We start from the raw sequence: 24,754 nt of genomic DNA, 5'->3' as shown, positions 1-24,754 counted from the left end.
CCTCTGAATCAGAAATCGTTTTTAACACATGCATACAGGAATGACGCATGCTCAAACGCCCACTTGGTTTTGCCACACAGCTCCAAACCGGCTCAATGAAAATACACCAGATCAAGGAAAGGCACCAAATGCAGAGGCGTGCGCCACCTGCATCCTTTTATGGATGCATCTTCATTTAGCCATTTTTTTTTTTGTTTACCTGTATATGATATTTGCCAATCTGGTAACAACTACAGTCAGAAACACAAGGAAAAATCAATGTGCATCATCATTGGGGAGGATACATCTTATACGCAATGGCATTACTGTTTTTCACACTTTATATCAAAGATCCGCATTTCATGGGCCCGCAGAAAATTTTTCGAGTCAAGCACAAGTCAGTTCTGGGTTGTATATGCCAGCACACGAGTTAGTGTCATTTAGGGAGTATGGGGTGGGTTGGAGTGTGTTGTTACACCAATGTAGTTGGGCATGCCACATCACACCACCACCAACATCATCCAGGAGTATCAATTGTGGTAGGGGAACCCTCACTTCAGGATGTCAATTACTAGCGTGTCTTCCTGTTCCTGTGCACGATATAGCGGGTTGATCTGTAATGGATCACATATATCTCTAGGCTCTCTAGGCCAAAATCTGGGAGTGAGGGGTAGAAGTTCGGCGTAAGTGTTCAGTTGATCCTTACAATAAGTTAAGTCTGTCAGTCATTCCTTGAATGTGGGTGCTCCTCCCCATCTGCAAGCGATTCTGCGCGTTTTGCCAATAGTAGGCCCAGTGCCGCATATTTTCTGAAACTACTCTTTTTTATTTTACCCGACTAGAGTTACTTATGGTTATGAGGTGATTCACATTACATTAGAAAACCACTTGTTTTAGGACTCCCCTTACAACTGTACCCCCATAGATGAACCTACAACAAATTGGGCTGTAAGTCTGGACGCTGTACAGTATTGTTTCCAGACCTTCGCGGAAACTGGTCACCAGGGACAATGCTTCTTACTAATGGTCATCCTTTATTGTCTGAGCAAAACAGATATCTATACAGTTGGGAATTATTCGATCCTGTTGAGAAGTATTGAACAGAGAGAGAGGTCTGAAGAGATGGAGAGGCTTTTTTAGTTAAACCTGGTCAGCTCGTTTAAATCAGAACCAATCAGGGCCAATGGTGATAAAGGCTATTGTTTTTGCAATTGCTGCCGGGTCCCCCGGTTTGCGGAAAAGCAAGTGTCAGTGTGTTAGCACAGTTGGGGTACCATTATATCAGTTTTCCCAGGCATCGAGTTCAGCCTGCGAGGTGGCGGTCGTCAAGAGCTACGAACATTCCTCTTACCCCCCCCGTTGTCCAATCAGTTAAAAAGCAAAGCAGTAAATATAGCCCTTGTGGTGTTCTGGCTGCCTACCCTGGCCCATGAGGACCCATAGGAGTAACTACAGTGCTTCAAAAAGTTCTCCAATAGAGGAAAGGGCTTTGTTAAAGAAATTACACAAACACATATATAAAATATTTTATTTTTAGCACTATTCTGACGGATTTCATTTTAACTGCATTTTATATGTGTTTATGCATATATGTTTTGTCTGTATATGCGTTTATGTAATTATAGAAATGTTTTCCTTTTCATTAATTAGGCAGGCATGCTTTTTTCCTCTGTTTTGGGCCTTTTTCTTTGGTATGTCACTGATGTGTTTTTTTTCCTCAGACTTCTGTAAAGGCAGCTCTGTGGGCAGCCTCATCATGGGGCCTGATGGGGAAATCATCTGCCTGTCCCTTCTGGGGTCTGCCCAAGATACAGACATCCCTGTCCAGCTTGATTTCGTTTCAGATGGAGGTAAGATGCAGCAGACTGACTTACTCCAGTGTTGGAAAGTTTCCCAACAAGAGAATATTTCGATGCATGGCATGATACTGAAACCTAGGTAAAGGAGGCGCGAAATTGAAGATGGAAGTAACCAGTGGAAAATAATCAAGACGGTTAGTGGGTCGAGTTAAAACACTAAAGTGGAGGACGTTTCATTTTTGGGGTTAAGTAGGAAAATAATTGCCTCACGTTAATCTCCCAAGATTTACCACTGTCAAGGCAAGTTCTTAGAAGAGTGAGGGTAGTGATTAGAACAATACTCCTGATTGTATCTGTTGTCGTTGATATGTTGCCACGGACTTTCCTGTGCGCTGTGTCATTTTCTTGATTCTGATTGGACAGGGAGCAAAGGATGTGTCTACGGTTAGGATTTATGCGAGTCACTTTGGTGGCTTTGACCATGGCCTCGAGTTGTCAGAGTTACCTAAAGGAGGTCCAGACTTGCTTTATGAGACTAGGCTGCCAGGAGTAGTATTTCTTAGACTACAAGTAGATGAGAGATGCCTCTGAGTTTTTGATTACCCTGTAGATAGAAATATTTAATCAAGGAGAAAACTGAGGTCTTGATAGATCATAGAACAGTCAGCTAAAGATGCTCTTATTCAATAAAATTGTAAAGAGAGCAGTTCAATTTCTGTCTTGGGAACAGATTACGTAGAGTGCCAAACGTTACTCGGCGGAAAGCATTCTCTGCCAATCAGCTCCTTGGGTTGCCAATCCCTTCCTAAAGTTCAAGTTGAATTAGTTCTTAGAGTGCCATCAATCGGCATTACTATTTACCTGTAACACATCTGTGACAGCATGGCCGATAATGATATCTTGGATTTAGAAATGGTCCTAACCTTCTTCTAGCTAAGAGTGAAAAAATTCCATTGCTTCTTTGCATCCGTGTGTAACATGCCGTTGTGTCCTACTTCCCTCCAGCGCACCTTTCACTGGTTTCCGAAGCCAGCCAGGAGGAGGAATGGCCAGGAATTCAGCAATCACAGCTGCCAGGTAGGTGTCCTCTGAGTACTCGTAATCATAATTCCAGGTTTCGTCACTCCCTATAGCTGTAGTTCATTACTCCCAGTGGCAAAAGAAAGGAATCACTGGTTCTCCACACCGAGAAACACTTGCAAGGGAGTAAGTGAGGTTGTGAATTAATGGTACTTTCTTTTGAGTTCTAGCCCAAGGATCAGCACAGATACCCTCTCTAATGCTAGACCGATGAATATGTCTACGATTAGACATTAGTTGGTCCCTATGATGCTGACTTGGGTGTTGAAGGGGATCCACATGAGAAACTCCTTTTACTAAGCAATAGCCGTGGCACATGACGCTACCATATAAGTAGCCCACAGACCTTAAGTTTGTGGAAAGACTCCTGAAAAGAGGAATAGAGCCTTGTCCACCTTCATCTTACAAAAATAGGTTGAAGGGTTGAACGTGATAACAACATAATTGGAAATATTGTTAATTCGCCTACAATTAGACAGTATTTTTACTGTACTGCCCTCAGAGAGTTCTTTCTGTCTCTTCAAGTAAGTAACTAAATATGTACTAAAACAACACTCTTCATCAAGTGAATTTCTCAGTGGTAATATGGATACCCTAGGCCTTGCACGTTTGAAGACGGTGTGGGTTACATTTAGTTTCAATTAATAGAGTATGCTTCAGGCATATTTCATGTTTTTAATGAAACCTCTGCATCCTTTCTCTGTGCTGAGTAACCCCTGCTGGCTGACATTTTAGGCACCAGCTTAACTCGCCTTATAGAATGGCCCGCTGTATCCCACCCAGTAGAGTAGCTCCCAGATTGTGAAATAGTTCATGATTGCTTGTGTACTCTTTGAGCATCTTCTCTCTAAAACGTGGTATGGTGCCAGGCTAGTGTGGCCTAAATATCGTCTGACAGAAAGTCCTACATATTGTTCACAAATTGAAGCTAATATTTGTTATGGCCGTAATATTTATGTTAGATGATATTTTTGTCATCAGTATTCTGGAATCTAGCACTAACACTCCCAAATTCTCTTCTCTTTTTTGTTTCAATGTGAGTACTCCTTCCTACGTTTCATCTCCCTAAAGGCGGAGATAAACCTAATTTGGAAGCCCCCACTAGTCACTATCAAACGGGTGCAGCCTTCTGATGGCAACAGTCTTGGGGACTAAACGCAGTGCCCAGAGTTTGCTTCTACTCTGCCTGTAAAGGGAATTTGTCTGTGGTTTTTTTGTGCCTGTGGGTGTGGACAGACACATGTGGCAAATATGTTTTCCCTTTAGGACGAACTCAGTAGAAATTTCAAAAGCTATGCTGGTTCGTTTATTTGTAAGTAGTATATATTTCAAATAAACGTATCCTAGCTGTACTGTGTTCAGCATGATCAGCTACCGATACAATTATTGTTTTTCCTGGGGATTACATTTTTTCTTTTTTTAGTAATCTGGAACGCAATGCAAGACCATAGTGTAATTCAACCTTTCAGAAGATGGGGCTAAAAGAAGAGACTGGAAACGTTTTTTGAAAAGAGCCTAGCTGGAAGAAGGTTTCCATGACACTGTACTCTTTATCCCAGCTGAATGTGGTATATTCTACTGCCGTTGACTGTGCCTTCCATCTTGCAAAGGACAGGGGTTATTCCTTTCATCCTATCTAATTGACTGCACCATCAGCCCTTCAGAGAAGCTGAAATACAGACAGCCTGCAAAGTAGCGGTACCATGGTTTTCCAGCCTTCCATGCTCAGAGAATAGGGTGTACCTTCCCTGGGCAGGGTGAAGATAAAATGGGTGTAGGATTGTTTCTTCCATACCAATCACAAGCAACATCTAGAAAATACAGTTCATGCACAAATGCTTCCCAGTAAGACTCATGTCTTCAGTAGGGCCTTCATCTGGTTTTACCAAGTTTCATGAATGAATAATTTGAATTAACTATCAAGTATGAAATGAAGATCTTCCCTTCCTAGGGCTGTATTATAGAAGGTGTCTTGGGGTTGTAGCAGGCTTTTTCATCAGTTTCTTTTGCACCTGGGGCATTTTGGCATTATTGCGACCCTTTCTGTGATCCGGATTACGCAAGCACAAAATCTACCACAACAAGGAGACACCCCGTCACTTGCATAGGGTTGTGGCTCCATGCAGATGAGGGAACCCTTTGCGTCCGCACCTTGTTACAGATGTGGGCGTGCAGGCAAGAAATCTGCAGCAAAGCACCATTATTGTGCACCCCTATGGGAAGGGCAAAGGGGGTCCCATGGATCTTCCAGGCACACCCCTGCAGGCCACTGCAATCACATACTGTATCCGCTTGCTGGGTAAATTCTTCCCTTCCCCCTTGAAAAAGAGGCTGGGTCTGTTGCCTTTAGTGAAGGACGGACCCATGACTTCAGACAGCAGGCGCGCCTTTCACTAATGCGCTGTTCTCAGTGCAGACATAGGATCGTGACTGCACTAAAAAAAAGCACATTTTCTGTAGTCAGGAGCAGTGCCTCAGTCTGTGCTGGTGCACCTAGTAAATGGTGCTCCTTGGGGTAAATGCTCTGTGATCCCCATCTGTAATTTCCGCCCTGGTGGTCATTACTTCTGTGAATAGAAAAAATGAAACCCTGATTCTTAAGGCGTCTAATTGAAATCCGCCATTAATTTCTTATCAGAAGGAGGACGCTCTCAACTTCTAAACATTGTCTATGGCTTACAGTGGTCATCTCACTAACAAGTCATCTTGCAGTTCATGAATAGTGTCTCATATTTCACATTCCTATGATCCAAGAGGTTCCTTATCCCAGCGGATTTGTGATCATTCCAAAAATGAAGGGAGCTCCTGTGGCCTTTCAAAGTCATATCCAGTCAATCAGAGAGACATGCGGAGCGGCCACAGGGAGACCTTGCCTAAGATTATTATTTGAGTCACTTTATCCTCCACATCATGTTCATTGAAACCGGCATGTGCCAAGACTGTCTGCTCCTTTTAGGTTTCTCTGCTTGAGTCTGTTCCCATAGGTTTGGAGTCGGAGCGAGGGAGGTAAGAGAAACAGTTACCTACAGTAATTCAGCATCAAAAGCCCTGCTCAGCATTAGTCATGGCCCAGTGGCCTCGTGGTTCAATCCTGGGGCAGCTACCTTAACAGAGACGGGCATGTGTGTGGCTAGAGCCCACTCCTTGATTTAAGCAGTATTAAGAAGCACTTTTCATTTCATTTCGTTTGAGAGTGCATACAACTAAGATATTCCTTGTCTTAAGGGCTCCCTTCCACTGCGGATCACAGTAAAACCCAACAGAGGAAGTTGTTTTTATAAGGAGAGTGGCTTGTATTGAATAGTTCACATGTATTCTATGTGGTCACACAGAATATACTCAGATCCCCTGGAATTCTGGAATTCTGTAGTCCCTGCATTTTCTACAAAATTATGGATTTGCCACATGTGCCACACAACCCATCATCTGCTGAATGGGCCGAAAAAAGGATCAAAGGTTTTGACGAGTGAAGGGTGGGTGTCCAATGCAAATGCTAACTGGTAACCTTTCAGATCCTGATTACCTTATTAAGATGTAAAAATGATGCAAATGATGTGACGCATCTGCCCAGACTGTTGAAACGTTAAAAAATGACAAAATAATGAAGTAATGCTGCCCCAATATGTGTTGGATTATGCTGCATAATTCGTCTATAACTTATGGACCACTTTAGTCAGTTTGATCCTACCTTCCTACATAATTCCAGATCTCCTAGATTCAAGAAGTGAAATCCCACGTGCCTAGAATGATTGAAAGGGCAGTTTGGGTTTATGAATGAATGAATGCGATATGCAATAGCGCGCAGCTACTCAAAGAGTGTCCTGGTGCTTAAATCAGTAGTAGCTAGACTATATAGGCAATCAGATTTCTTTTGTATATAGAAAAGTTTTTACCAAACTTTGCCAACACAAAGCACAGGCATAGCACGGTCAACAGCAGTGCGTACGTCTGTAATACAAACAACAGGTATCATACACAGTGTATCAGCCACTACTTAAGTTGATTCAGTGGTTTCTGGTGCTCGGCACTGGCACTTATTTGTCAACACTGGCAATTTTGACATGGTGGCGCTGTTTGTCTAATTTAGAGAAGAGCAGAACAACAGTTGTTTATTAATTCAAAATACATTAAAAGTGACTAATACCTGCCACCTAAGTCATTCCTATATTTGACAGTCTGGAATGGTCTGAATTGTCACACTTGTAGTTGTGTAATGGTCAGTAATTTTGTTGGACTGTCATTGGTAGCCAGGGGCGGCTCCTCAGAGGGGCGGAGGAGAGCCGCCCCCCCGCCCCCGCCAGCAGCGGCAGCTGCAAACCTTTTCCCAAAACACGATCATAAACTCTGTTTATGATCGTGTTTTGGAAAAAGTGGCGTTGCCACGGGGTGACGTGCACTGAGGGGGAGTGCACAGCAGTCGACCACATGTGTGTTTGGCCAGCCGTCTCGGGCCGGCCAAACACACATGCGCACAGGGCTCTCTCCAGCCCAGCAACACAGTTGGGCTGGGAGCCTGTGCCTGCAGCCATGATGAGGCAGAGCAGAGCGGATGGAGCGGCGCGCGGTGGAGGTGGTAAGTTTTTTTTTTTAATTATTATTTTTTATTTAATTGAATTATCCCCCCGTGCGCATGCCGCCCCGCCCCTTCTGTTAAGTGCGAGCCGCTCGGTAGCGCTAGCATGGGTGGTGCAAGCTGCGGAGGCCTCCCGCAAAGGTACTTGGCACTGTGTGTTTCACACATGAAGCACTGGTATCAGCTGCAGTAAAAGCTTCCCGGAAATGCAGAGGATCAGCACAGGCACTGGGAGTGCATGTTTCCTCACATACGGAGAAGGAACGGCACGTGCAGGGGAAGTGAAGAATTATTTAACATAGAAAATGTACAACACAGCTTCCCACACAGACAAAACAGCTGGGGTGCAGAAAACAGCAGTGCAAGCTTCAGAAACAATCAGTAACCGCGCACAAAAGCACTGCAAGCTCCCCGTACACACACACACACACACACACACACACAGCAGCAGTGCAGGCTGCCAATGCTGTCCAGGAACGGTGGGTACCCAGATTGGATCAGGCCAGTCCGGCAGCTCGAGAACATAAATATCTGTACAGAGTTTATAGCACCAAGCCCAGAGTTATGAACATGTCTCTGACCACTTTCACCTTCTTTCTTCACATGAAAACATTTCTGTTTGAAAACCCCTTCACCTACACCCTCAAAGTATTTTTGTCCTTTCCCACACTTGCTACACAAGTACACAAGTTACCCCGCTTTATTCAGGAGTAAGTTTAGAAGTGCGATAATGTTGTAAAATGCTTGCAGGATCGGACTGGCCTGTAGGGCATTCAGGCAGTGCCCAACGGGTTGATCTGAGAGGTTTTTTGATGTGTGTAGGCTTGTTTTATGGTCTGCTGGTCTGTTTGTACTTTAGACATTTCTGATATTAAAGCAGACGTTGCCTGCAGTAGCTCAGATCAGTGCAGTTCCCCATACCTTGCAAAACTCTTGTACAGCATGTTTTAACGAGTTTAAAATTCCCACAAAATACGGGCCACATTTTTTACTTTATAATTCACGAACTGGGGTCACTTTTATTTTGGTGTCTAGGCCTAGTTTGTTTCCCAGTCCGACCCTGCATGTGTGTGGATTCCCCCAAAGTTCTGAATGTGTCGTGTTGTTCAGTACAATTGCATTGTCCGCCGTCTTGACTCTTAGCCTCAGTTATTCTTTTTGTGAATTAAGAAGTGGAATTTTTATAGAGATCCAGTTCCTGCACATATAACCCCCTTTCAAGTTTCCTAAAGAAGTTGCGCCTGCAAAGACAGAACGCAGCACTTGGCTTTTTTGTGTCACAGAGTTGCAAGCACTAAAAGAAGGGCGTCTACAGAGTGGAGTTTGCTATGCAGCAGTTGCGTTTAGAATGAAATGTTTAGTTTAGTTTAAAAGATTTATAAAGCGCATAGCTACCCAAAGGCTTCCCAGCGCTAGAAAGGCGGCAACAGCTCTGATGCAAAAAATTAACTAAACAAAAGATGAGAAAGTTAGATAGAAAAAAGAACAGGTTTTAATTTTATGTTCTAGAGGTAGGGAATTCCAAAGGCGAGCTGCCTTGATTGAAAAGGAGTTACCTCCCCATGAGGCCCTCTTGTACCGTGATATATGAACTAGCTGGGTGGTGGGGGATCTCAGTGTTCTTTTAGGGGCATAAAGAGAGATGCTTTGTCTGAGAAAATGGGGTCCTTTGTTGTGCAGAGCTTTATGTATCATGCATAGGGCTTTAAAGTGAATAAGCTGTTTTATAGGTAGCCAATGAAGCAAAGCTAAGGATGATTTGGCTGAATGATGTCTAGGTAAATGTGGAGCCTTTTATTTGTCTCTCTACCTGCAACGTAAATACAAAGTCAAGGAACAGAACTGCGGACAGACAGCAGCCTGGCTTTCTTATACGTCGCACAATAAATGTATTCATTTGTAGGCTTGATGTTATGTTATTAGGAAATGAACAAAGAGGGAAGTTTTGAAATAGAAAATATGTATTAACGTGGCTGATATGTAGCCTATACCTTCTCATTTGTAGGAGTCAGTGACCCAGACCGTCTACCAAGCATCTCTGTTCCAACAGAGGCTCGCGACAGAGTGTCATATTCCACTCACGAGGAACAGAACAGGCCGTGGGTAAGGATTCCATTCCAAGTTCAAGAAAAGTTGGAAACCGTTAGTGCAAGCCATGAGACCAAAAAACATACTACACACTCCCAGCACACACTGGGCAGATTTTTAGAGGAAAATAGATATTGCACTCAAATATTGGCTCAAAAATACTGTCAGAATATATATAATATGGTGGTGAAGATATCATGAATACAAAATATTATGCACAAAAATATCGACGGTATGCTTATTTTTTCCAGTTTTACAATAATATTGAAGTTTGAAATATCATTTTATATAATATTTTTATTGTGTTTTTATAGTATTGTGTTTTATTTAATCATTTATGTTTTGTAAAATGTAATTGTAATTATTTTTAATATATATTACAGTAATGTATAATGTATTTTCAGGTGGATGGGTTTATTAGGAGAGTGGGTGGGAACAGTTTTTTTTATATGATAATGAATTTTAATTGATTAGACTGTTCCATGTTTAATATTCTTATTTGTTCTTAATTTGTTTCCATGTTTAATATATATTTTAACTGTGTAATTAATTTAAATTTCAGGATATGCGGTATTTTGGGGATTTGGCCGGAGGTGTTATTTGAGTTTATATTAATTCTGATTGCTCTTTCATTTTTTAAATTTGTAAGTTTTGGCATTGATATTTATTTGTTTATATGTTTTATAACTTTACAATTACCTTTTTAAGTGTTACTTGGGGCTTATTGGGAGTTTTGGTGTTTGATATTTAAACGAAAACATATTAATTTATGTTAATTGATTTATATATTAGTTTAAGTTCTAGGGGCCTCATTACGACTTTGGTGGCCGCGAGGAGGAGGCTGCCGTCATTCCAGTGGCTTCCCCCCAGTCATAGTTCGATGTTTCCACTGGGCTGACTGGTGGAAACATCGTATTATGACATTGCCGCCGGTCAGACTGGCGGAAAAGGTGCCACAGCATTGGCCTCAGATCCCTTAAGGGAGCCAAAGCCAATGTTGTGCACACCAGAACCTTCGTAATGCGCACTGTCTGCACTGCAGACAGTGCGCATTCTGAGAGTGCTGTCGGGGGGGCCCTGTGTAGCTTTCCGCCAGCCTTTTCATAGCAGGGACCCCACCATGAAAAGGCTGAAGGAGAGTGGACTCGTCATCAGCACAGCGACGCTGAACTCAGCGCCGTCATGGCTGACCATGACTCCAACTGCTGCCACCCTGTTGGGAACCATGTTACTACTGGCGGTGGTGGTGATCCCCTGATGGTCCAACCTACTGTGTCGTAACCTGGTGATCGGACCGTCAGGAGTGCACCTGTCCGAATGCCATCTCAAGACTTGTAATGAGGCCCTATATTTTTTATTTAAATTGTTCACTTTTGTAACTTATTGAATTATGTAATTATATCATTTATTTCTATAAAATTATTTAGTAATTTTGTTTTATATCAAGACTTTTTGTTAAGTTTTCCCAACTAAGGAGAGAAGAAACACAAGCATCGTACAGCAGGTAGTTATGTAAGTTATATAATATAACATAAACATAGCCATAGCAGTGGAGCCTACCTGACTTGCAGAGTGACCAGTACGGTCTGCCTGCGCTGAGACAGAGGAGACAACAAACTGCACCGGACCAATAAGATCCGCACGGCATCCACAGATAGTGTCACTTCCAATGCAAAATCACAGGTAAAATGGGAGAAAGAAGAGGGAAGAAAATTGCCCCGCACAACCCAGTATCTCTTCACTCCTCCAGAACAGCAGCTGGGGGCAAACGTTCTAACTTCAGTCTCTAGGGGTTTCTTCGCCCAGGGCATGGTTAGAACAATGTCCCCCGGTAATTCGCCCAGCATTCCCAAATTATGTAGTATTTCTTTGGGCTTCCCCTAGCGATGTAGATAGGCCGCTCCGGGCCCAGACAGCGGTCCAAACCCTCCTTCCAGACTTCCAAAGAAGGAGCCTGGACGTCCTTCCATGCCCTTGCAATGTCTCATTTAGCAATAGTGATGCCCAGCCACATGAGAGCAAGCCGATATCCATTCCCGTCAGCGCTGCTCAAAACGTGCCATAAGGGGTGTTTGGACAAAATATAGAATAAAAAATATTGAGCTACACAAATATAAAGTTTTTCATATCGTGATACAGAAATATTGAGTTGCAGAAATATCTTTAACGTTAATATCGATTTTTATGTACGTAATATAGTTTGCAATAATATCTGAGTCCTTAATATCGTCTTCAATAATATAGTAGTAACAAATATTGTTTTTAAATGATCTTTATGTGTTTTAGTTATATTTAAATTATATATGTTGTATATTGTTTCTATAATTGTTGTTAATATTTTTAAATATAGTTTGAAATGTTAAGTTCATTTGTTTTTTTAAATTTCATTGTTAATAGTAATTTATAGTGTTGAATCGGGTTATGAGGTTTGCAGGGGTATAATGTGGGAAGTTAATTAATTATTATTTAATTATTCATTTTTAAAAAACCTGTAATTAAAAATACTTATGCAAATTGTTTAATAATTATGTTTTTTATGTTATATATTATTAACAGGTTGTGAGGTTTGCAGGGGAATAGGGTGGGAATTTAATTAAGTATGAATTATTAATTAATTATTATTCTTGATAAAATATTTAATTGAATTATACTTACGCAAATTATGTAATAATTAAACGTTTTATGTTATATATAAGTTGTGGGTTGTTGAGTTTGTAGGGGTATAGGGTGAGAAGTTAATTAGGTATTACTTAATTATTAATTAATTATTAATATTTATTAAATATTTAATTGAATTATAATTGTGACAGTTGTTTAATAATTATATTTTTTATGTTATCTATATCAGTAGTGGGTTGTGAGGTTTTTAGGGGTGTAGAATGGGAAGTTATTTAGGTATTATTAATTTTCAATAGAATATTCAATTGAATTATGACTATGCTAATTGTTTAATTTGTTTTTCTATTTTAGTTGCGGGTTGTTCGGTTTGTAGGGGTGTAGGGTGGGAAGTTAGTTAAGTATTAATTAATTGTTATTTAAGTAATTAATTACTAATTATTAATTGTTATTAAACATTTTAATTGAATTATAATTTTTGTACGTTTTTCAATATTTATATTTTTAATATGATATATTAGTTGCAGGTTGTTGTGTTTGTAGGATCACCAGAAGTTCAGTAATAATTATCACCTATTTATTAAATAAATATTTTTTTACCAATATGTTAATTTTGGTAGATTTTTTTATTTTAATTATATTTTACTTTAAGGTGTTAGGTTTGTTGGAATATAGAATTTAATAAAATGATCAATAACATTTGTTTAGTTGATATTAGTTTTTAAAAACATTTAATAATTATGTAAAATGTGTAAATATTGTTTACATTTATATACACACATTTTATATCATAATATTTATATTTTTGGTGCATTAGTTATCAAATTAAGGTATGTGTTTTAAGTGAACTACATTCTTCTTTTCAACGCTTTCCCTTCTGTTGCATAAACTGGAGTGGGAATAGTAAATTTGACCCCTTCTGAGTCTAATGCTTTCCCTACTGTTGCAGAGACTGGAGTAGGAATATTAAATTTTAACCATCCAGAGTCCAGCGCTTTCTTTACTGTTGCGCAGAATGGAGTGGTAATAGTAAATCTTATCCCTCATAAGTCCAACGCTTTCCCTACTGCTGCACAGACTGGAGTGGGATTAGTAAATTTTACCCATCCGGAGTCCAACGCTTTCCGTACTGTTGCACAGACTGCAGTAGGAATAGTACATTTTACCCCTTCTGTGTCCAACACTTTCCCTACTGTTACACAGACTGGAGTGGGAATAGTAAATTTTGCTCCTCCTGAGTCCACCTCTTTCCCTACCGTTGCGCAGACTGGAGTGGGAACAGTAGATTTTACTCCTCCTGAGTCCAACGCTTTCCCTACTGTTGCACAGAATGGAGTGGGAATAGTAAATTTGACCCCTTCTGAGTTCAATGCTTTCCCAACTGTTGCACAGACTGGAGTGGTAATAGTAAATTTTACTTGTCCAAAGTCCAACTCTTTACCTACTGATGCACAGACTGGAGTGGTAATAGTACATTTTACCCCTCCTGAGTTCCACACTTTCCCTATTGTTGCACAGACAGGAGCTGGAATAGTACATTTTACCCCTCCTAAGTCCAACACTTTCCCTACTGTTGCACAGATTGGAGTGGGAATAGTAAATTTTACCCCTCCCTAGTCCAACACTTTCCCTACCGTTGCAGAAATTGGAGTGGGAATAATACATTTTAGATCTATGAAGTATAATGCTATTATTTCCAGAGTTTAATATATTTCATAATATTTTGTTAATTCCTGTAATATTAATAATTGATTACTTTCAATATTTTATGGTATATATTCATATATATATATGGACATTTTATGTTTTAGTATTTGTTTTTAATTGTAATTATTATGGTAAGTTATTTAATGTTGTATACCTGGTAAGTTATTTGATGTTTTATTAATAGATTTAACTAACATTTATTGAAAATGCACCATAATAATGTTAGGTATTAAAATATTTAATATTTACTATTGTCTACTGTCTACTGAATAAAAATCGATATTTGTGTCCTATTTTTCACAATATTAGTGTCAATTGATATTTTTTTAAATATATTTCATTTTCCATTATATGTATAGGGAAATTATATTTGTGTCAGCTATATTTTTGACACAATATTTGTCTATTTCAATATTTTTGGGCTCAATATTATGTCACTGATCCGCAATAAGGCACATTTCGGAGTATGCAGCAGGTTCAGGCCCAACACTCCCTTTAGACAGTCAAAGATCCTGCTCCAGAAGGGGGTCAAAACATTACAGCTCGAGATCATGTGCAGAAAGTCACCCATCTCAATTATAAATTTGACCTAGCTCCCTCCCTCATGTATTCAGTATCCACAATGTCTGTTAGAATGAAGTTAGAATAATAAATCAGAACCTCTCCCCCAACACATTGTATGAATTTTCCCTAATGCTTGTAGGATTCTAGTAATAGCACTGTATATGAATAGTTTTTCATTAGTTTATTTTTAATATTTTTGGATTGGAGAAAGGTTATGTTACTTCAGCCTGGAATTTTTAAAGATATTTACTGAATATTTAATTCAAAAGTATATATTTTTAATTTATCTCTTTTCTTATTACTATTATGTGTTGTAATGTGTTGCTTGTTTTAAATTTTATTCTTTCTTTTGGTGTGTATTTTGAAAATATTCTATTTTGTTACTTATTTTAAAAAAATATTTATAATGTTTTATAAATGTAAAATATGTGTTCGTATTTTTAACTTATTATTGTGTGCATTGTGCTTTATTATTTAATGTAAATTAAAATGTATTTTAAAAATGTTTTGTGGGATACCTTTATTGTTATAATGTTTTATTTTTATATTAAATGATAATATGACTTTAAACTTATAAAACATATCTTCACTCCCTAGGTATAATGATAAAGATTGTACAATTATATGACTAGCATTACTCATAACCTACGGTGTTGAAAAATGAATACTTAGACAGATTGGTGCAATATTTGAAGGTTCTGCCTTTGGTATTCGAGGATTATTTTTGACAGGCATTTAATATGCTCACTTGTATGTAGGTTGTACAAGTACTTTTGCATACTTCAAATTAAAATATAGCGCATAGTTTTACACACTTCATAAATAGCACCTTATGGAGTAGAAAGCAAGGGTTTGGGATAATTGAAGGGTTATTAAGCTATGTTTATGAACCATAAAAAGAATAACTAGCTGGATCCTTATTTTATCTGTAAAGCCTCATAGTGAGGGTTTACTAGAAGACAAAGTAACTATCAGTCAGAAATTGTTTGTCATCACTGATTTCAGTAATCCATTGGGAAATGTGGTGAAAATATAAATTTACACTGGAGTAAAATGCACCTGATTCTTAAAATGGAGCAGATGTGTATTTTATGCGCATAAGAATGAAGTGCATGTATGTGTATGTGTAGTAATTACTTAAAGCCTAATTACGAGTTTGGAGGTCCGTGGACCGTCATGGCGGCGGTGGTAGACCGACTGCTGTTGGGTTAGCAGTCAGACCACCATATTATGATGCGTGCGGTTCCATAGACCAAAGACTGCCATGGTCCCGCCAGCACCATCAGCCAGCGCAGACTGCCGCAGCCGGGAAACATGCCAATGAGGCAGTCAGAGCCACTGTTTCTGCCGGACAGATTATGAAATCACCTTCGTCAACGTGACTGTGGTGGTCCAACCACTACGTCCCAGCTGGTAGAAACGGAGGCGTAACAGGCAAGAACTCACCTGTAGGCAGCGTCACACATCCTGTGCTGCCATGGACCAGATCCTTCACATTCTGCCACTGCTGATAGATCAACACTGCTGTGGACGCAACCAATGGTACAACAAAACACCTACCCATGTCTCCAAACACCATAAAAAAATCAATACTTCGCCATCGTCCTGGTTTGAGGTCTTTGCTCCATGAACCTAGTATGATTTTATGTGTCTCAGGTCAGAACTGAACACAACGTATGACCCAATCACACAACATGATGCCCACTTTGGGCAGGTCACTGACACTGCACCACCACACTCCACTGCACATCCTAGTTTCAGGGACAGTGAAGTATACATTACATTGTGTCACAAAACAGAAGAACCACATCAATATCACTTCCTTCTACTTGAATAGACACCTTCACATTGCACACATGCCATTGATTGTTGACATATTGAAGACACATGTTTGGATGTGTCAATTCACCCACACAACCCTTCCATGCATAATCCCTGTAATGGACCCATACGTATCACCCACATTGCAAGAGAATGAGTTTCAGGGACAGTGAAGTATACATTACATTGTGTCACAGAACAGAAGAACCACATCAATATCACATCCTTCTACTTGAATAGACACCTTCACATTACACACATGCCATTGATTGTTGACGTATTGAAGACACATGTTTGGATGTGTCAATTCACCCAAACAACCCTTCCATGCATAATCCCTGTAATGGGCCCATACGTATCACCCACATTGCAAGAGAATGAGTTTCAGGGACAGTGAAGTATACATTACATTGTGTTACACAACAGCAGAACCACATCAATATCACATTTTACTACCTGAACTGACACCTCCACATTGCACATATGTCATGGATTGTCAACATATCGAAGACACATATGTTTGGATGTGTCAATTCATCCAAACAACCCTTCCATGCAAGCTCCCTGTAATTGACCTATACATATCATCCATATTGCAAGAGAATGGAAGGTAAATGGAATGCACAATATTGTGGGAGAAAATTATCCAAAGCTAACACTGTAAATAATACCTTTAGAATAGGGATGTCAGCATCAGGGGGACCTTGGGAAGGATGCAGCACAGGGGCACATATCACTTTGCACAATCCATGAAACACTATTTGCACAGGAACTGTCCCTGGTTGTATCACAGGGACAACCAACTGTAAAACCAAGTGCCATGCCTATGTGCCAAATGTGTAAGTGCAAGTCAAGAAAGCAAATACAATAGCAACTGCATGGGTCACACATATAGATGACGTATCTGGAAGCTACACACATGAAAATGGACACATGGCCAGTCAACTGTATAGAAAGGTAGCACAATTGTACACCCTCCATGTGTGGACAAACAAAGCTCTAGCTTGCACACATGATACAAATGTCCAATCTACATCATGGGGACAAATCTAACACAATACATATTATCTTTGGCCAAGCCAAGATGAAATACTTAGCATAGCAGACAAAGCACAATGCAATGACACCCCAATTGGATTACCACCCACATATCTATCCAGTGAACATCTATCCTTGTCCTGGTTGACACTAGCACTGCCCCAAAATCAGATCTTGACAACAACAGCAAATGAAACAACACTCATGGTGAATCATACACAACTTTAGGCATACATCACAAATTACTCAAGAACTGTAAAAAGGTAGAAAGTTGTTGAAGGAGAAATGTGTACTGAAAAAAACACTTTGGGTTTATTAACTCCAGGGTAATGAGAAATAAAGGCTATTGTTCAGTCCATAAGAAAGTCTCTGCACAGTGATGTGCACCAGCTTGACTCTGATCACTGCCAAAGAACCTCCACAGGAAGGGACATCAAGTGGCCATGCAAGCACCTCAGGGTTCATCCTTGGGTTGGGTGCTGTGAGATTTGGGATGGGTGGGTTTGGGTTTGGGAGGGGTGGGCTTCACTTTGGTAGGGGTGTACTTAACTTTGGGAAGAGTGTGCTTAACTTTCGGGAGGTAGGCTTTTTTGGGGTGGAAGGGGTATGGCTGGTTTCAGGGGGGCAGGTGCGACAGGGGAGGACTTGGATGTGGAAGGGATGGGTTGGGATGTGGGTGGGGTCCTTTTGGTTTTGGGAGGGGTTGGGAATCAAAGGGCTAAGGACAAGGTCAAAAAGGAAACTTTTTTGGGGAAAACAGGTAGGAACTTCTGAAGGGATTAGATCTTGGGAGGTTGACTAACTGGTTGTGTTGGCTATGGGGATTGATGCTGCTTGTGTGTGTGTGTCTGAGACATGCTTGGGTTTGGGTGGGGTCTGCTGCATGTGTGAATGTGGGCATTTACATTACTTGGGGGCTATGAGGTGGAGGTGCTGAGTAAAATCGGAGTGGTGGCTGTGTTTGTGGGTGTTGGGGTGGTGTCTGGGAGTATAGCATGTGTTGTGGCTGTGTCTTTGGGTGTTGGGGTGGTGTCTGGGGATATGGTATCCATGGTGTATGGGTGTTGGGGTGGTGTCTGGGGGTATGGTGCCTGTGGTGCGTGGGTCGGTGGGTGTTGGCTTGGTGTCTAGGGGTATGGTGGGTGTGGTGTCTGTGGGTGTTGGGATGGTGTCTGGAGTATGGTGTCTGTGGTGTGTAGATCTGTGGGTGTTGGGGTGGTGCCTGGGGGTATGGTGCCTGTGGTTTGTGGGTCTGTGGGAGTTGGAGTGGTGTCTGGAGGTATGGTGGGTGTGGTACGTGGGTCAGTGGGGTGGTGTCTGTGGGAATGGTGAGTGTTGTAGTGTGTGAGTGACTGTTGAGTGCTTGTTTGCTGGTGTGTCTTGTGGTGCTTGTGTTTATGTGTGCTCCTTGTGTGTGTTGAGGTAGGTGTGTGCGGATGTGTCTGGATGGGGAAGAGGTAGGTGGTTGGGAATAGGATTATGGGGGTGGAAGGCTGCAGTCAGTGAGGAGGCCAGAGTCTGAAAATATCTCTGGCACTATCAATATCATGGCACTATGAATGCCTTCCAGGTATGCAACCGCCTGCTGGAACTGGCTGCCCTCCACCGGGATGGCATTCAGAATGGCAGTCTGACCCACAGACATACTCCTCAGGAGGTCAATCGCCTTCTCACTCAGGGCAGCAGGAATTACGGCGGGAGGGAGTGAGGTGCCTGGGGCGAAGGAGACACCCACCCTCTTGGGTGAGCGGGCACATTCAACTTTCAACTGGGTGGAGCAACAGGGAGGATGGAGATGGAACTGAGAGTGGCGGACAAGTATGAAACAGGAGCAGGTCCTGATGAGTCCGCCACCACTAGGGAGTGGCCACTGTTGGAAGAATCTGAACATGATATGGATCCTGTGTCCTCAGTGGCACTCCCCTCACCCTCTGGCCATTGGGTCCCTCCGTGTCAGATGTCTCATGACTGGAGGTACCATGGCCAGCTGCTTGCCCACTTGATACAGCCCTGTCTCCTCCACTTGCGTGGATGGAACTGACCACTGCATGGTCAACTTCAGCCGACGGCTATGGGCGGTTCCTAATGTACCATGAAGTAGGTCAGGCATGACCTGATTGATCACTGTACTCTGCCATGTTTTGGTCCTGGAGATTTAATTTGTTGTGGACTGTACTCTGTTGTTTCAGGTCACTGGGCCAATAGGCAAAGCACATCAGCATGCACCAACTACCATACCTACACAAACAATTACTCATCTTGTGTGTCACACATGGCCCTTCTCCAGTCTTTGGGGGGAAATGGCAGGCTCTAACACATCAACCTGGCAATGTAACATGCAGGAATATACACAGGACTCAGCCCCTTAGCTGCTGTGCTTCCCTCAAATGCCCATCAAGCTCGAGGTAGTCCACTGCCAGAATGTGAGTCAATAGGGGGGTCAGGCTCTGACGTGGACCCCCAGGATCCGCACCTTTCGGGTGATGGCTCTCCAAATCCCTTTCTTCTGATGGGTGTTGACCTGTATGGATGCAAAAGACAAATCAAAATGTTACAAATTCATTTTCTTCATCCAAATGGTTGTGTCACACACATTTAAAAAACACCAAGCACAAACTTTTTGTAATTGTCAACACACCTCAAAAGCACACAAGCTGATAAGTACAGGGACATTACTACACACTTTTTGAGTCATCTGCAGACTAACCCACTACTCTGTTCATGGCCGACACTGACTAAGCAAGCCTACTGACATCAGGTAGCCCAGGCTCAAGCAACATATACTGTGATGTGAGCCACAATGAAACACAACACACCATTGTGGCCTTCTGAAAGGTAAAGTTCTTGGGCCTGATTGGACAGACGCATGTACACCCAGCCTCATTTGACTCAATGAATACAGTCCCTACAGGCAAATACCATAGTACAAACTTCGCACTCAGACTTAACTGACAAGGAAAGGACTGACATGGGTGGCACGTAAAGTTTCTTCCCTTTGCATGTGTGGACATGTTGGCTACCCTATGTAAACTCATACCACTTCACATTGCTTACAAGATTCTTAAATTATTCAAACAGTTTACATACACAGCTCATGCTGTGCAGCACATATATGTCATTTGACTTTTACATCCATCATATCCAAAGACATGTCATTGTATGGCTGTAAAGTCTCCCTGCCTAGATAAATGAATGCAACACAAGGGGGATCTAGGCCTTATCACATATCACACAACACAATGTTAATTTGAAATACATATAGTGCTTTTCTCCACTACCTCCACCATGTACATGCCATGTATGGCACACAAAATGTGACAACAAACACCCAAAAATTCTAACGGTCACACAGAGGCACATTGTAGCCTATGAGGAAGGAAAGGGTGGTGTTGAACAGAGTGAAATATGCCTATGAGGTTCTTACTTGCTCCTCTGGTGAGCCAAAGAGTTGACTATTCACGGGAAGGACCTCTTCAATGAGCCTCTCCAGCTCCTCAAGAGAGAAGGCAGGAGCCCTTCCACCTGCTTGGCCTGGTATGATTGCTTCCAGAGGTGGCACACAGCAGCTGAAGTGGTGCTGGTGTTGATGGCAGCAGTGTCGGGAGTCAAGTGAGTTAATTTGTGAAACACAGAGTACATGTATGCCATGTACACGGTCATCACTGCCGACGGGCACAGCCATTGACCCACAACCGTCACAGACATCAGCGTTAGCCTATGGCTGTGTCGACCGTGGATGATACTCACTACCCCATGGTCTACTTCAACCAGAGGCCATGGGCAGTTCCTAATGTCCAATGAAGTAGGTCAGGCATCCGCCATTTTAGTTGTTGTAAACACAGTACTGGGCCCTGATAAATGCATCGGTACATCTCAAACATTCTAAAACAGTCTTGTTGTGTAGGTTCTACTCCACAATCACCAGTGTAGTGTGTTGCTGGGCACAGATGGCATATTATGGCAGTGCACTGTCTACCGCCGCTGATGTATTTTTTGCTGTCAGAACAGATTGTTAAATTTTGAGGGGCATTTGAGGAGCAGATAAGTGGGTGTTGCCCAAATCCATGTGTTCTGCTTAGTTTCAAACTAAGAGGGAACGTGGCTAAAGTATGCAAAGAACGCAGCACTCATAGTCTGAATAATGAATTTATTAAGGCACTTCCCAGGGCTCAAACAAAAATATACAAAAATATTAATGTGAGCATTTAACTTGAATGCAGCAAAACACATGCAGCTACTAAAATAATCACAGCAGTTGAATAATAATAATCAGAAAAAATGCAATATATCAACAATGAATATGTATGCAGTGAATATATATATATTTATGCATGCACACAGTAAAGCTAGATAGTAAAGAATTAAAAGTGCATCTCCTTAGGGATCGAATCCAACATCATCTTTGTCCTTGCCAATGTCAAGCTGTGGAACCCTGGACAGCTGAGACAGGAGAAATGTTCCCCAATGGGATTTTTCCAAGCAATTCGTCCACTCTCAGAAATGAGTTCCTTCTGCCTCAGCACCAAGTTTCTCCACCTTATGTACCTTAAACAAACTTAAGAGGAAGGTTCTGGTAACCTCCTCACTCCCTTTGAGTAAGTTGTGAAATTCAAGCGCTGGCTGTACTTGGTCAGTGTTGAAAACACACAAAAGGATTGGCCAGATCCCAGTATGTATTTCCAAGACAGAGACGTACCCTTCTCTGCTATAAACATTCTCATCATGGTAGACTCTTATCATTGTTGCATCCTCCATGTTAGGGTCCCTTTGCGTGTGAGGATAGCGAAAACACTTTCAATGTAGAGAACAAGCTATGCATGGAAAAATGCCTGCACCACCGATGTGACAGCATTTGAAGCTAAGCTAAGCACAAAATGCAGTCAGTGGTCGAGATGGACAGATAGCATTACACCATGTTGCGGGCACATGTAGACAACCGTGGGGATCACATTTGACCCTTGTGTAGTTGACAACTTTGATGTGTACTTGGTGTAATGTATTTCCTGTCAGAAATGCTTCGTCACGTGTTTTTGTTGCTATACATCATGCATGTTGGTGTGGACATAGTAACTAATGCTCCAACTCATGTATTTTCACAAATAGGTACCCTGGGAGACGGAGGAAGTGACACCCTCCAGTGAACTTCAAACGCCTTCAAACGATGGAAGAAGGTCACATCATCAAACAGTACCATCTGAGTAGGCATACAATTGTGTGATTTATGTTGTCAGTTGGGGCCAAATCTGATGCCTGAAAACACAAATCCAACATGCATACCACTAATTTTTCAACTGATGGCAGTATTACACTTCCTGGCCACAGGGTCCTTCCAAGATCCAGTGGCCATACCTGGTGTTATGTCCCAACCTATGTTCAGTAGAGTGTTAAAAGACATCCTATCAGCAATGATGAAACACATTGACAGCTATATAAGGTACCCCAGATTTGAGGAGTTAGCCAATGTGAAGGCTGACCTCTACGGTTTTGCTCACCTCCCACATGTGGTGGGAGCCATTGATGGCACACATGTTGCCTTGGTGCCACCGCAGGCCAGTGAACATGTCTATCACAACAGGAAGCACTTCCACTCCATCAACGTGCAAATTGTCTGCTTGTCGGATCTCTACATCTCAAACGTCTTTCCACAGTTTCCAGGTTCACAGCATGATACCTTTGTAATGCAGAACAGTACCATACCCCAGCCGATGTCACAACTGCAACCGGAGATGGCTTGGCTGTTTGGCAAGTCACATCTGTCCTTATTTTGTGTGTGCAATTTCAGGTGCTACCATCATGAAGTGAGTGACTCATTGTTGCACTTATGTTTCATTCCTAAACAGGAGACTCAGAATATCCAAACTATCCTTAGTTATTGATGCCGCGGAGGAATCCAATGACCCCAGGGGAAGTCCGCTTCACTGAGGCCCATGGAAGAACCTGGCAGGCAGTAGAGTCGGTTTTTGGGTTGCTGAAGGACAGATTTCTCTGTCTGGACAGGGCTGGGGGAGCCCTCTTCTACTCACCCGGGAAAGTGTGTCAGATCGCTGTGGCATGCTGCATGCTCCATAACATCACCCTGCAGAGGAATATCCCTTACATCTCAGAGGAGGAGGAGTCTGCGGTGTCACCGGGTGAGAATCCTAAAATGCCACTTGAAGATGATGGTGGTGAAGAGGAAGGAGCTGACTTGTGACAAGATCTCATTGATAGCTTCTCATGAGTGTGAGTATGTTGTGACTGTGACTGTACAATGAACTGTAGTGTGTGGAGTTAATTCTTGGAAATAGTTATGGAGCTGATGCTTAGGCAAAATCAGCCAAGGGGTGTTTGATGAGGTAGCTTTTGACACATACACATCTTGACTATGCTGCTTTGTTTGTGTCAGATTTATTGTAATTAGGGCTCCCGGTTTTCTACAATTTTTTTTAAAAACTTTTCCATCTGTATTTATCCATATATATTTTTTGACCATCTTATTAGTATTTATCCATATTTATTTTCTGGGTTTCAAATAAGTGGAGTCAAAATGGTACATTTACACATTTATTTAACTGATAGACATGCACTCATACTTTGGTGCCTGTCCTGTTTTTGCAAATTCAGCAGCCAAATATAGCAAAACACTACACCCACAAGTAAATATTAGTAATTTACTACAAATATATTTTAACGTATGCCTACATTTGAATATACCTTAACCTATTTTTTAACTCCCCATACCGCCTATATGCTCGTCTGTTGTCTTGGAATTCACAACAGACAGCATGGAACGTCATTGATCAGAAGCACAATTTTCAGTATTTTTCCACTTTTACAGATAAATACACATAGGAAACACATTATTTTCTGTCCGTATTTATCTGTAAAAATCAGGAAAAACGGAAAAACGGAAGCCTTAATTGTAATGTTCTCCAGATGCTTGCTATGTGACTTATGTCATATGTATGGTTTCATACCTATACTTCTTGTTTTGTTCTTTGCCCAGGTACCTTCACCATGACATCTTCATGTGGCCATTTCAGAGTTGTGACATTGGCAGGTATGTGTTACTGTTCAGACATACGAAGTGGACATGGATTGTTCCTGGGAATGTACGTCACAGACTTTGGATGTACAAGACCTGTGCCAAGACAGCTTGCACACTGATAGGATGGAAGTTTGGAAGACTCCATCAGACTTGTTCCTTGTCATGTGGTTGCCCTGATGCATTATGTGTGTCATTATGTGGTCAGAAAATATGTGATCCTAGGCCAAATTCATGTTGGTTTCCCTTCACATTGGCTATACACCCTGTATGTATGAACTGTACGTAGCTGTTGATGTGCTTCATCATCGTGTACCTGTGACACATCACTGACATTTGTTTGTGTCATACCACCAGATGCCAAAGAACCTGATTGTAATGACCCTGTGATCAGAAACTGTTTTACTGCCATCTGTCTGAGTCTTGCATTATATGATGTTGGATTACTTTTGTGTGGTAGGCGAT

The 24,754-nt window shown here is 41.6% G+C and overlaps 1 protein-coding gene across 2 annotated transcripts in view; it reads left to right on the top strand.

Moving 5' to 3' along the window:
- KIAA2012 (KIAA2012 ortholog) overlaps nucleotides 1–24,754 on the top strand; it is a 324,198-nt gene that overhangs the window by 157,389 nt on the left and 142,055 nt on the right. For both annotated transcript variants that reach the window (XM_069226046.1, XM_069226047.1), the window contains exons 11-13: nucleotides 1,701–1,829; nucleotides 2,784–2,855; nucleotides 9,437–9,534. In XM_069226046.1, coding sequence (XP_069082147.1) covers nucleotides 1,701–1,829; nucleotides 2,784–2,855; nucleotides 9,437–9,534 — 299 coding nt within the window. The remainder of the gene's footprint in view (nucleotides 1–1,700; nucleotides 1,830–2,783; nucleotides 2,856–9,436; nucleotides 9,535–24,754) is intronic.

This window comes from Pleurodeles waltl, chromosome 3_1 (genome assembly GCF_031143425.1).
Source record: "Pleurodeles waltl isolate 20211129_DDA chromosome 3_1, aPleWal1.hap1.20221129, whole genome shotgun sequence".
In the NCBI taxonomy this organism is placed as follows: domain Eukaryota; kingdom Metazoa; phylum Chordata; class Amphibia; order Caudata; family Salamandridae; genus Pleurodeles; species Pleurodeles waltl.
Note: the sequence above shows the minus strand (reverse complement) of the source record. Positions and strands in the feature narration are given on the sequence as shown.